General features: G+C 38.2%; 1 protein-coding gene across 1 annotated transcript in view; it reads left to right on the forward strand.

Annotated features, from left to right (window-relative positions):
- The first annotated feature begins 246 nt into the window (after positions 1-246).
- The window catches only part of atrn (attractin), a 174,846-nt gene continuing 160,764 nt past the window's right edge, over positions 247-14,328 (forward strand). Inside the window, exon 1 of the mRNA XM_028437841.1 lies at positions 247-680. Within this exon, the coding sequence (XP_028293642.1) occupies positions 472-680 (209 nt within the window). The 5' untranslated portion in view covers positions 247-471. The remainder of the gene's footprint in view (positions 681-14,328) is intronic.

A 14,328-nucleotide genomic window follows, 5' to 3' on the forward strand; every position in this document is an offset into this window, starting at 1 on the left:
TTACTTTTGATGGAAGTTAACTTTTTTTTAAATTGAAATATGTTTTTGTAATGTATTATTATTTATTTATTTTTAGTTTAATAATAAAGACATAAATCTACCTCCACAGTTTCATAGAGAAATAATTAAATTGTGAGGAGTTTTCTATTGAAGGGCAGAATTTATGCCGGGTGATTTCAAAATAAAAGCCCCGCTCTTGCTCTGCTGCTGTTGCGCATTTCCTCCGCTCACACGTCACTTCTGGATGTCAATATGCGGCTCGGTGCGGCGCTGCTGGGAAGCTGCACCGCTGGAAGGATGTAAACCGACTCACCGACGGACACCACCGCCACCTTAGACACCGACCCCCCTGGGGCACAGACCCAGGAACATCCCTGTTCGCCGCCCGCCGGAGCACCGCCGCTGCTCGGCTCTGTCTCCATCCCCGCAGCCGCTGATCGTCAGCCTCCAGCAGCCATCTTTAGTGGGAGAATGTACGGGGCCTGCTCGGGCTCCGGCCGGAGCTTGCTGATGCTCTCCGCCGGGCTCCTGCTCGCTGTCACCGGGTTGCTGGGCCTCGTCGAGGCGAAGGAGTGCGACAAGCAGTGCATGAACGGCCAGTGTGACAACACTACGGGGAACTGTGCCTGCTTTCCCGGCTGGGTCGGGGACCAATGCCAGCACTGCGGAGGACGCTTCAGGTACGGCCGTCAGAGAGTTGATCTGACCGGGTACAGCGTCACCTGGACGTGGGCGAATGTTTCCTTGTGGTTCCCAATCTTTTGTCTTGTGCACCTTCTTTGCATAATTATCAAATCACTTCCAACATGATCACATCATAATAGTCTCACTTTAATTTCCTCTGTGTGTGTCGGCATGCTGTATCTATAGCAACTCATCTCTCATGTTTTCCCAATATATCAATTATTGGAGCAGTTTAGTGTTTGTCTTTAGAGATTCATATTAATATGTGTTTGAATTAAAACTGCGCTTGTGTAATTACCTGGAAACAGATTTTATGAATTATAAACTGACTGATAAATATATTTCCACACACCACTGGTTGGTAAAGACTGGATCTGACCGATGATTCCTAACCAGACCTAGGACTACATGATCACATTTAGCTATTAGTTTTCAAGATCAAACTAATTTCCCATTGCTCTTATGAGTAGTTTTTTAAACAGATACTTGTGCACACGCCACTTTTTTCACCCCATCAATGAAATATTGCAGACCAGACATGTGTCTGCCTGCACATACTGTACCTATGAACACACACAGACACATCATGCAATCACATCCACTGATATTACCACAGCTGGAGCACATCTGTAATGACAATCAATGGTGCATGTATTGCAGAATGTGTAAATGTTATAAGAAAAAATGTCCAAGGATGGATGGAAAAATGTCAAAAGTGAAGGAGAAACTGAACTATTTCAAAAGGAAAGAAAGAGTTGTAAGCGTGACATTATGACCACCTGATTGCTGATGTTTAGGCCTAACTTTTACTGGTTGACCAGTCAAGGATTTGACCCAATTCGATTTGTTTACCTCCGACCTTTATGTCATTGTGTGTAATATCAGTCCTGGAGAGCTGCAGTCCTGCAGGTTTGTCCTGTCTCCTGCTTCACGTCCTGGAGGTTGTTAGGTTGAGCCTCCATGGGTCAGACTTGAATGTTGTTCCATCTTCCATGGTTGATGATTTCAGTGGTCAGCTGCTCTTTGGTGTCAGAATATGTCGACTGAGGGGTTTGCATGTTCTCATAGGTTCTAGAAACATGTTGGGAATGGATACAGGTTGAGGTTAGCTAATTGTAGGTTTATTCACCGTGTTCGTTTTGAATCGTAACCAATAAAAACTTTATGTTATCGACTGCATTTTTCCTTTTTAAATGCGGTGCTTGTTTACACCGGGTAAGGCCCTCATTGGGGAATCATAGACTGTATTTTAACATCAGGAAATGTTCTCGTTTGTGTGAAATGATCTTGAGATTAGGGCTGAACGATTAATTGCATTTGCGATATTATCGCGATTTCATAAAACGCGATTTTGTCATTGCAAAGGCTGCAATTTTTATTTCTTTTTTTCTTTTTCTTGTCCTGTTAAGTTCAGAGAGTGTTTAAGAAGTGCAGTTTACATGTTTCACGAAACGGGAAGTTAGTTAGATATGTACAGATTTCTTTGCTTGTTTATTATCAAGCAGATTGATTTATTGCTTGTGTTCATTCATTGAAAAATATTGAAATATTTAATATTGAGGGGAAAAAAAGTCGCAATTAGATTATTTTCTAAAGTCGTTCAGCCCTAGTTGAGATGTTGTTTGAATGTTTGGTGAAGTTTGACCGTATAGCATTATTATGTGTGCTGCTGTCCACTTTTGTTTTTTTTTTTTGTTACTTCCATGTTTTTTTCTCCATATTACAAAAAGATCAATTTTGTATTTTATTATTTGAATATTTAAGATAAACTTAACATGGGATCTGAAAATGCACAAACATGACAAATGAGAGATTTTTAGCCTATTTATTTGCCTATAACAACCTAGTCATGCGTTATTATCCCACTTGAGCGCGTGTCGTTTGAACTTTAATAAACACAAAAAAGGGCAAGTTTCAACCTGAAAAACAACCGGAGGAGTCATAAATTGTGAGCTATATTTAACAGCAGCTGTGTTTTGGAGGGGTCCATCTGTCCTTGCTGGTATTGTGTCTTTTCTTTTAGTTACGATACAGCACATGGTGATCCCTGTGCCTTGGCATGGTTCCCTACGCTCAACAATGAGTGAGGCGGCAGCTGCTGGAGGTCTACAAACTGGATGTTTGGATGTGTGTCAGGCCTGTTGTTGGATGATCCTTTAGAAAAGGCAGATTCTGTTGGCCAGGCTGAAGCGGTGCACGGAGGCCGTTGGATGACTGGTAAACACCAACGCCAGGGCCAGAGACTGGGAGACCTAGTGGGAACATCGGAGTTGTAGGAGGAAAGAATGAAGCAGATCCTCTTCCTTCAAAGCATCGTTCTAACTTTTATTGGTCACGTATCCAAATGTTTGTATCATAGGATCTAAGGCAGGGGTGTCAAACTCATTTTAGTTCAGGGGTCAAATACTGACAAGTTTGGCAGTGGCTGTCCGTACGCTTGCCGTATCAATATACTGACATTTTATCCGTACGCACCACCCCTCATTGGCCAGTTTAGGTCACTTGTCTAAGATTAAACCTAATGTAAACTTAACCCTAACCCTAAAAATTCTTGCGATATAGGGTTATAACCTAACCCTAACCACAAAAATTGTTACGATATAGGGTTATAACCTAACCCTAACCCCAAAAATTGTTACGATATAGGGTTATACCCTAACCCTAGTACATACCTGAACTTCTGTAAACGTACCAATAGCACCGGGGTTTGTGTGTATGGCAACCGTTCAAAGACACTTTCTACAAGTTTTATCTCAAGTGGGCCGCAGAGGTGGGGAATCGAACAATTATTGCGACTTTGCATTTCCATGTCTAAATGATATAAAAGCTTTCTGAAACTGCGAGTTGAATAATCCGAAGGGCTGCCAGTTTGATATACACTTCTTGAATACTAAATTTTCACGGTTTCACTTTAATTAAAGGGTAAGATAATCAGGAAAACTAGCAGTAATTAAAATGGTAGGAAAGGTTTCAACTTGCAACACTTTTTTTTTTTTTTTCTTAATTCATCCCACGGTTACATGATGTTTTTTAATTCGGAATTAGTTATTCCGAGTTAAATCATTCGGAATTAAAGTGTTCTGCTTTGTGTTTACATGGAAATAGTAATTCCCGAACTGAGGTTTACATGGAAAACCGGTTTATTCGGCTTTAGTTAATTCCGCTTTAGGTCTAGGGGTTGGGAAGGCTCTGATTGGACAGGGGGAGAACATGACGTATCACGTCTATCGGGAAAAACACATTGTATTGTCAGTTATAACATAAAAGACCACACATAAGAACTGTTTTCATTTTTATTTTTATTGTACTTTTGAAGCAGCAGCTGGACAATAACACACTTTGGTCCTCGGAGTGGAAGGGAGATATGAACTAATCACCAGTAAATAAAGCCCAGTAAAACTCCAGAAAACAATAACCAGGAATAAATAGTTGCTCGCTGGTAAAGATAGATAAACTTGGTGATATTACAGCCTGTGTAGCAGTACGGGGACGTTTTTACAGACTTCACATGTCCGATGAAGCGTTTTCCGTTTGCTGATCTCCATGTGTGTGATCATTCCATGTGTCCGTGTTAATGTGCGCATGTTCATGCCTCCGTCCATCCCCTTCTTTCATTATATCCATGTCTTTTAAGGCTCGTATTAAATAGTGTCGGCTCTATTCCGGGACGCCATGTTGGATTATGTCGTCACCCAGTGCAACATCGCCGCAAGTTGCACATGTGCAGAACGACCGGAATTAACTTAAAGCGGCTTTAAGTGTTAACTGTTTACAAGAAAGAGGAATTATTTAATTCAGAATTAAAAACAGAATAAACCTAATTCGGAACGAAGTTTAGTTCAGAATTAAATTAGCATTCGGAATTAAGTGTTTTTATTAAGGAGCGATACCGCTGGTCCTTCCTTCCTGCTGCAGTCAGGAACCACGCCTGCTCCCAGCAGATCGCAAAACACACCCACAAACCGAGCAACTCACTCCTACCTCTTGTGCAATAATCATGTCATAAAATGTCATCGCCACCTGATCTAATTTGTATTTGTTTTTTTTTAATATTTCATACAGACTTATATGTTGAAGTTACTGGCTCTTGTCAACCATTTTTTTAATGCATATTTTTATTTTATCTAATCTAATTTTGCACCGAGGGATTTTCTTCTGCTGTCCTGCTTTGCTGCTATAACACTGTAAATTTCCCCATTGCGACATGAATGAAATATTATCTTATCTTAACAAGGTCAGGTTAAAGAGGAATTAACTTTTATTCCGGTTTAAAGAGGAATTAAAGCTCCCATGTAAACCTGGCTATTACATTTCATAGGAAATATTTATGTTCCTAATTTTACTAGCCACGAACTAGAAACTTATTAAACTAATCATGAAACATGTAGCATTTGTACAATTTAACAATTTATAAAAACCCACAATTTATCACAATCTGTCCTAGCTTCTTTAACAAAATCCCATCTGCACCACTTACACAAATTGGTCCCAATGTGTTAGTGAAAATAAACATTTAAAGGTGGTTAATTTAATACAAAAAACTTATCAAATGCAGTGTGTACTCTATTCTATCACCTGTATTTATCTCTGTGAGCAATGAAACCAGCTCATTGGTTAATAGTGCTTCTGTTAGAACAGGCCTAAGGGCCCCTTCTATGGTCCATGAGGGCTACCTGGTGACCCCCGATGTAGAGTATATAAGGCACAGACAATATCCAAGCAATTGGTGACGGGTAGCGACAATATTTATTTAATTTGGGGATTTATAAGGATTTTGAAAAAAATTGATAAATTTCAACAATTTGACAGTAGAAATGACTTCCATCGTGTTATACAAACATGGGAAAACCGTGAACCCCTGCAAATATTGTGGAGTTTCATTGAATTTGTCTCAAATTTAATGAAACTCCACTTAAGTAATTGTAAAGTTATACTTCCAAATACATCTGTTGAAATGTTGTATTTCTTTTTTTAAAGTGTATTGTTTTGCATGGATTATTTTATTTATGATGCAGTGGTTTAAACTGCTCCCAATATTTGATTATTTTCAATGAATAATTCCCATGAAAACTTTCTATTTTTTTTTAATACTGGGAAAATTCCCAAGCTTAAGTTCCCATGGAAATTTGCCAGATATTTTACGCCCTTTTGCAATCATACTCTGATTTCCACAACTAAATTATTTGGTAATTTACACAATGATTCATGGTTTCTGTGATTTTTTACTTTCCCCTGCAGGCCAATTTGGATGTTTTAAAGGGCAGTATTTGGCCTCTGCGCCTTGAATTTTACACATGTGATCTAAGGTATGGAGCTGTTCTATAGAAAAAGTAGATATTTGTTTATAGACTTGACCTTTCTGGTACCCAGTTGATGACATTAGGGCAGCATGTGAATCTTTAGAATAAGGGTAGAGGAATTAAGATCTTTAAACCTGTGGGTTAACAAATCTGATCCTAGAGAGCCCCTGTCCTGCATGTTTAGATGCTATTCTGCTACTTCACAGCTGATTGTAAAGGGTAGCTTGTTACTAGGCTTTCTGTAGAGCTGCATGGTGAGTTCTGTTCAGAATAGGAAACACAAAAGGTGCAGTAATTTGATTTTCATTTTAAATTTCAAAAATGACCTGGTGGATTTTTATATCTATAAAGCAAGGAATCTCTGTCTGTGGCTCAAATATCTCTGCGATTCAGGGACAGACAGAGCTGAGACTTTCAACATGGCTGCTGCTTGTGTCAAGGGTGTGTAACGTCCGATTTGTTTGGACTGCAATAATACCGTTAATAAATTATTTCTTAAATGCAGCGTTGCAGAACAGCGCAATATTAAGAAATTGTTGATGTCACAGGTTCTCTTGAATTAAAGCAAGTTCCTTTGCTGATGATGGTGTCATAGGTTCTCTCCGAGTCCCAAGCCCGGATAGAAGAAGAGGGTTTGGGGTATTAGCTATAGCAATTCCACCCACCAGAACAGTCTTTTAATACAATTAGATATTCTAATATTAAAAGAAATATATGTAATGTGGGTCTAAAGCCATGAAAGTAATGAAGTAATTTGTTTACAAACAGTAAGGTATTTTACCTGCTTTCTGTGAAGCGTCTTGCGATAAAACGTGTTATGAATTGGCGCTATACAAATAATTATTATTAGTTATTTTTGAGACTTAATGGCCTCTTCCAATTTCTCTCTCTCTCTCTCTCTCTCTTTCAGCAAGCTGCAGATGTATGCTAGCCTATATTACAGTGCTAAATATACGTATACATACTTCCTACGGGCACTGTACTAGTACTTCTAAAAACACATGTTTTCTTTGGTTTATCCTTTCTTAACCCTGATTGAGAAATAGTACCAGCACGATTCATTTTGTCTTATTTTTGAATAGTATGTTAAGTTGAGGTTTCCTTTATTCAGACAGGGTTTTTCAGGAAATGTGTTATCTCCCGACATGTTTCGACTGTCAACTGCCAGTCTTCATCAGAGGAGTCCTGCTGATTCTTGAAATGGCCACACACTGTATAGCACACCAGCCCGTCACAGACACATCTATGTTTTAGTTGAAAGTATAAAACTAAAAAACTTGGCACAAACACGAGTGCAGAAAACATCTCCTGTCTGTGCTGACAGAAGCTTTGTAAGTGGAACGCTCTGATGCCACAGCAGGGACGGTGTTTATAGGCTCAGCTGTCATTTGACAGTGTGCTGGATACCTGTTGTTTGCTACTTCACAGCCGGGCTGCGTCTCTTAGATTGTAGTTAAGACTGTCAAACTGGTAGCGTGGTTGGGTTTGTTAAAGGTACAGTCTGCTATTCTTATAAAAGTGACTTTTTGTCATATTTGCTAAAGCTGTCACTATGTAAGGACAGCTTTACATCAAACTAATAGTTTGTGTGAAAAAACAATGCTCATAGAGTCCTCCCTGCTGCTGCTGCTGCCTTTGGCAGATTGCCAGAATACACCGCGACCGAGCAAAAAGAACCAATCAGAGCCAGGATTGTGTTTGATGGACTGTCTGACAGCTGTTGCTCACAGTCCCTGCCCCTTTCCCGGGGCTGAAGCGCCGTCTTTATTTACAGTGTATGGTCTGGAAAAGTAGCAGATGGAATTGGTGACTTTTCTGCTTGAAAGGTAATTACTGCTGCTTGATTTACATTATGTTTGTTTTGTAATTGTTACACTCGAACTCTGTGGTGCATGTGTTGTTTGTGTGTGCAGCGGCCTCTGTGTGGGCTGCTGTAAGTGACACTGTGTTGTTGCTGCTGCTGCTGAGGTGTGTGCATATTGAGAGAGAGAAGCGCTGCAGTAATATGCTTTTAACAGTGCACGTTATATTACTGACGTTGCTGTTGGGCTAACGTTAGCTTGTTTGCTCTTCTGAGGGCGGGACTTTGCAAAGTTTGGAGGCAGGGCAAGAGAGCAGCGGGGAGGGAGGAGGAGAGGGATCTGAAAGTTGCGGACTGCACCTTTAAGGTTGGGTTTGTTAAGGCCAGTGGTTGGGTTTGTTAAGGCCAGTGGTTGGGTTTGTTAAGGATGGTGGTTGGGTTTGTTAAGGATGGTGGTTGGGTTTGTTAAGGATGGTGGTTGGGTTTGCTAATGCCAGTGGTTGTGTTTGCTAAGGATGGTGGTTGGGTTTGTTAAGGCTGGCAAAGTGGCTGATGGTTTTTGGGGTGCAGCCTGGGGTCTGAGGTGGTGTTTAGCATAGAGACAAAGCCGTCCCACATGGCTCTGCGAGTGTAAAAGCAGCTCTTTGTAGGAGGCGGGCTGTGGCAGATCAACAACAAGCAGAGGCTCTCCAACTGTTGTTTTATGTCCTTCAAGGAAATGAAAGTCATTTCTTAAAATAAAGTGTTTGTTTCTTCTGGCTTTTGTGAATTTTATGGTGTTCTAAACTTCTGCTGTATCCACACAGTCACCAAAGTGTGGCTGATCTACTCTTTGTAGTTCTGTGATTGTTCAGTAGGAAGCAGATTGGAGGTAAACGACTCTGCGGTATAGTTGACTATTGATCTGTCTTATGTGTACAGAGTTTGTTCCTGGAGGGTACCTGTCCAGCATGTTTTAATGGTCTCACTGCTCCAACACAAGGGTGTCAAACTCATTTTAGTTCAGCGACCAAATACGGAGCAGTTTATCTTAAGTGGGCCACAGATTTTAGGCATGAGAATGAGTAATTGAATCATTATTGTGCTCTAGTTTGCACTTTGATGTATAAATAAAATATAGAAAATATAAAGCACTAATAATATCAAAGCAATAAGTGACTCATGTCCGTCCCTGCAGGATCTTCACTTTAAACCTTTTCAAATTTGTAGATATTTTTTTTGTAATTTGGGGAAAGTTTGTGGAATAATTTAAAGAACATTTCAAGATTTTAGAAAAAAAATAGGTAGCCCCGATGAAAGTTCTCTTTACTTCATACTTACTTTTTCCACGTGTGTTTACATCGTTTCATTAGTAAAATCTTCTTTAAACACCAGCCTCATTGTCATATGACAATGATCTGCGCTACATCCGATACCGATTTTTCCCCCATCAGCTTTAGCCGATGACCGATACGGACTGCCAATTTTCTTGAGCCGATACTACTTTTTAGGGATGTCCTGGTACAAATTTTTTACTTCCGATACAATCCCAATATTGCAGCCTTGAGTATTGGCCAATACAGATGCCGAATCATACCTACTTTTATTTACTTATTTTGTAGTGTGGAATGTTTGAAAAGTCTTGATCTAGTGATGTTACTCAAACAGAGAACAATAGTCAGCAACAGTAGGTATGAGAAAAACTGACTCATTTATTATTAACCAATTGGTTACATACATTTTAACCTTCAACATAATATCTACAGTATTCTACAATATATATAGGAGATTTTAGATGCAGTCCGAGATTCGGGGCGCAAAATCCGATATTCGTTTTCTGGCTGATATTGGACCAATGTCCAATTTCAGTATCGGATCGGGACACCCCTACTACTTTTGATCCCTCAATTTACATCATAAAAATTACACAATGAGGATAACAAATGGTACGAGTCTCTTTTAAAAAAAAAAAAAAAAAAAAAAAAAGGAACATTTATTGAAATTAACAAAAGTGAAGTAGAACGACAACAATTAAAAAAATATTTAACAAATATTAAAAACGGGTGATGTAGAACAAGAACAACAACATATTTCAGCTCTCTGTAAATAATGCGGATCGGCAAACGCAGCAGCCCGCATCGGCCGATGCTGATACACTTAAAAAAATAAGCAAAAATCGGCCGATAATATCGGTCGACCGATGTATCGTTCTATCACTATTCCTGAAATTGAACATTGACCAACAGTTAAATGTAAAAGTCGAGGTTTGCTTAATGCAAACCTAACACCAAAGTGCAAATTTAAATGGGAGTGTCGAAAGGGATCAGCTTTGGACCTCAAGGAAACCAAAGATGTGGATGAATGGCTGACAAATATTGACTCATTCATACCGGTTTCCACTGTCGCTCTGCAAAGTAACTTTCATATAACTTAATGGCAGCCATTTTTATTATAGTTGTCTCAACGCCTTTGCCATCACACTACAATGGAACAGTCTAATGTGAACTACAGACGTAGATGTTGCATCACACTTTGCCTGATGTGTTTATGAAAGCTTTTGCAATCAGAACCGTCCCAGGTGTTTGACGTGGACTGGTTTATTGTTTGCTCTCTGTCTAGTTGCACCAAGCCTGCACCGGCACAGGATTATCACGTATGTCTCACTTTTATCATTGTACAACGATGATGGATAAAATATAACTGAGGTCATTTTCATCCCAAATGACAAATACATCTGAACTAAAAGACTTGTATGTAATATTTATTAGTTTAGTAGGAATTAGAGGTGATTTAGAAGCTGCATATGCAATAAAAAGCACTTTAACAGCACGCATGTGGAGGTCAACAACCGTGACATAGCGATTACTCAAGGAAGTGCACCAATCACGTAACTCCTTACGGGTTTGATGAGGATAAAGGTAGGGATGCCCTGAAATGAGAATTCTTGGCCGAAACCGAAAATGAGGAAACTGAGGAAAGACAAGACCAGAAACAGACACACAAAAAAAAAATTTATGCAAATTATGAGACCCATTGCATTTATGCTACTAAGGCTGAACGATTAATTGCATTTGCGATACTATCACGATATCATGAAATGCAATTTTTTTATTTTTTTTTTAAATTGTAAAGGCTGTTATTTTTTTTATTCATTTTTCTTTGTCTGCACATGCTGTCAATGGTCTACGCTACAAGAAGTGCAATCTTTCTATATGTTGAAAAGGTAAAGCCACAGATTTGTCTGCTTTGTTGTTGTAATCTGTGCTTTAAAATGTATGTTTTATATTTCTTTAAAGTTTAAATACATCTGAAATTGTTTATTATGAAACAGATTGATTTATTGCTGGTGTTCATTAAAAAAACACCCGACAAGAGGCCCTTGAAAAAATAATCGCATATTAAATCGCAATCGCAATATTGAGGAAAAAAAAAAATCGCAATTAGATTATTTTCCAAAGTCGTTCAGCCCTAGTACTAACCTCATTAAAATTAAAACATTGCAATTGTATAAATAAATAATAATGCTTTAAAGAATAAATCAATTAAAAATATATAAATATTTATTTAGCACTGACACTCCAACAATATACAATGCGCTTTTGTGCTTTTTTCGAACGAAAATTTTCAGTAGCCAGAATTTCGGTGCGTCACTCGTTGAAGGCATCAGATGGTTGCCATGGTAGCGTAAACGTTCCTGTTTTTAAAAATCTTCTTTGTTCAACCGAAGACGTGTGTGGATCTGTCGTAAGATATCCGATAGTGGCATCCAGATGTTGCACCAACCGGCATTTTCAGTCCCATTCCGACTTTGTTGGTAAGTGCAACATTGAGACGTGTAATGTTCCTGGTCTTCTTAGGAATCATGTCATAACATCCAAGGAACTAGATGAACGCATGACTAAGCACTAAACAATCCGATTAAAATGCTATTTCACCATAGACGCTCTAAGGAATTAAATTATCAGGAGTCAGCCTGACATGATGTGAAGATGATATGTGAACACTGATTGGCTGAAATCTCCAAAATGACGATGCCCAGCATATATAATGGATATGTGCTGGGGCTGCAACTTAATATGGATGACTCTGAAGAAATTCTCTGACACAAGATTGTAACAAAGTTTTGTAATTCAGCTTTAGATCGATCATCACACACATTCATGTCACGGCTTGTAATTGCTTTGAAGCAAATGGAGTACGCAACGGCACTACAGGGGTCACTTCAGAGAGAGGAAAATTAACAAATGAAAGCATACAAATGAGGTTTTTTAATATTTATTTTTAATTAGAAATGATAATCAAACGGAATATTACAAGCAACTCGCAAAACGACAAAAAAAAAAACACAAAACACAAAATAAGATAAAAAAATATACCGAATAATATGAAGAAAAGGAATATTTTTCAGTCATCATTTGACTACAGTCCCATTTTGTAGAATAAATCGCGAGAGAATCGTATCGTGAACCCAGTATCGTGAATCGAATCGTATCTGGAGTTGAGTGAATCGTTACATCCCTAATTCATACTGTTTCATTCCACTTATTTATAAAATAAGATTCTTTAAAGTGGTTATATCACTTATTAATTCCAACATTATGCTCTGTAGTTGTTTTTTCACAGAATTCTGAGCAAAATGTAGTAGTTGGACAGAAGGGGGTACTTGGATTCAGAAATAAGAGAAAGAGGGGGTTCTATATGAGCCAAAAAAAAGTTTGAGAACCACTGCTTTAAAGAACTTCAAATATAGCTGACTGAGGGCCACAAATGAAATCTACATTTATGATCAATGTTTTTGCAGCAGAGTCTAAATGTAGTCATCTCCAGTTACTGCACAAATAGTAACAGTACACGTTCACAGCCAGGTCTCGTATTTATTTAGTTTTCCTTCCTTCGTCCTCGTGAGCTCACTCACATTTCTGCTTATGATTTCCATCTGTAATTAAAAACTATTATAATATGAAACTATTATTGCCAGTACTATCAGATCTACAGTATGTGTGTGAGGCTCAAAAGCCTGTGCAGAGTCCTCAGGAGGCCACATGGTTTTATTATTTAAAAAATGAAAATTAATTTGGGTTATGTTGTATTAAGGGTCAATCCCAAGGACCTTTTACCAAAAAAAAGCCTTGAGCCAATAAAAGTATTGGAACACAATGCACTAGTTTTATTGAGCAGATCATGTATTAACAGAAGTCAACATTGACCTTTGGAAGAATATAAAATTAACACACCTGTGTTGGCTTTAGTTAGTAGCTGAAGAGAAGGAAGCACTTTAAAATAAAGTTTCTGCTTTATAGTGTTGATAGGCTAGGACAATGGTTCCCAAACTGGGGTACAGGGCACATTGCAGGGGATACTTGGAAAGATTTAACAAATAATATAAAAATAATCAGCAAATGTCCTTTTTTAGGGACAATTTCACCACAAACTGTACAATTGATCAATAAAATACTAGATTTTTTAGTAATTTATTGAAACAAAATTATAGAGGCCACTTTATCAGACTTCTGACAATAGGACACAATAATTAGCTACATTTTACATAGTTTTAACTTAATATTGATGTAATCACATAAAAGTTGCATTGTTATTTAAAAAAAATAACAATAATAATTAAATTCCACTCATTGTAGATTAAGCGATAGGAACCGATACTGTAGACACTGTTCCACACATGAAAAAGCCTATGGAATTATGGAGAGGGTACTTATGATATGAGGAGGGGGTACACGGGACAAAAAAGATTGGGAACCACTGGCCGAGCAGATTCAATGTGGTGAGGTTCCATTGCTGTGATTATTGACATTCTGTATTAAAAAAAAAAAAGACCTGTAGTTGGACACCAGCATCAAGACTGTTTGAGTTTTTGTCGAGTTATCAGAAAACCTGTCACAGAATTTCATAGATTCCTAAATTCAGTTTCAGGGTAGTCCCACTTCTCTTTTTGTTAATTACAGATGAAGTAATCATCTCCAAACCATGCCAAAAATGCTTAAGATGGAGATTAGTTCAGTTCAATTCTGGACATAGTTGTTTTTTTTGATGCTTCAGAAGTTCGGAATCGATCTGACATTTGTTTATTTCTCCCAAAAACACCATTGAACCACCTGTTCGTTGGGGAAATATGGTGTACATGTGTGATAGTCTTTCAAAACATATTCTTGTTTCTTGTTATTTAACTATTTTGGTTTCAGGAAGTTAATTTGGTGATTTCCGTCCACTTTCCGTAAACACAGAGAATGGGAGGACCTAAAAGTCCTGTTTATCAGTGGAATGGTGATTATCAAGAGATAATTACAGTGAGAAATCTGGCTTTGCTTCCTGTCAACCTCTGAGGATTTAAACAACTAAAATAACAATAATATTAGAATTTGGCATGGCCCTCAACAACTTTTTATATAATAGAGTGGTGATCCAACCTTTAGGAAGAACTGCTCTTTCAGCTTTCTCTGCAGGTGGACTTTATTTACTGCAGAAAATAAGAAGAAATGTGGTAACTTTAGACTTTTAAAACTAACATTCTTGTGGAAATCTGGTTTTGAAAAAAAGCTACATTAATAT

The sequence above is a fragment of the Gouania willdenowi genome, chromosome 22 (assembly GCF_900634775.1).
Source record: "Gouania willdenowi chromosome 22, fGouWil2.1, whole genome shotgun sequence".
In the NCBI taxonomy this organism is placed as follows: Eukaryota; Metazoa; Chordata; class Actinopteri; order Blenniiformes; family Gobiesocidae; genus Gouania; species Gouania willdenowi.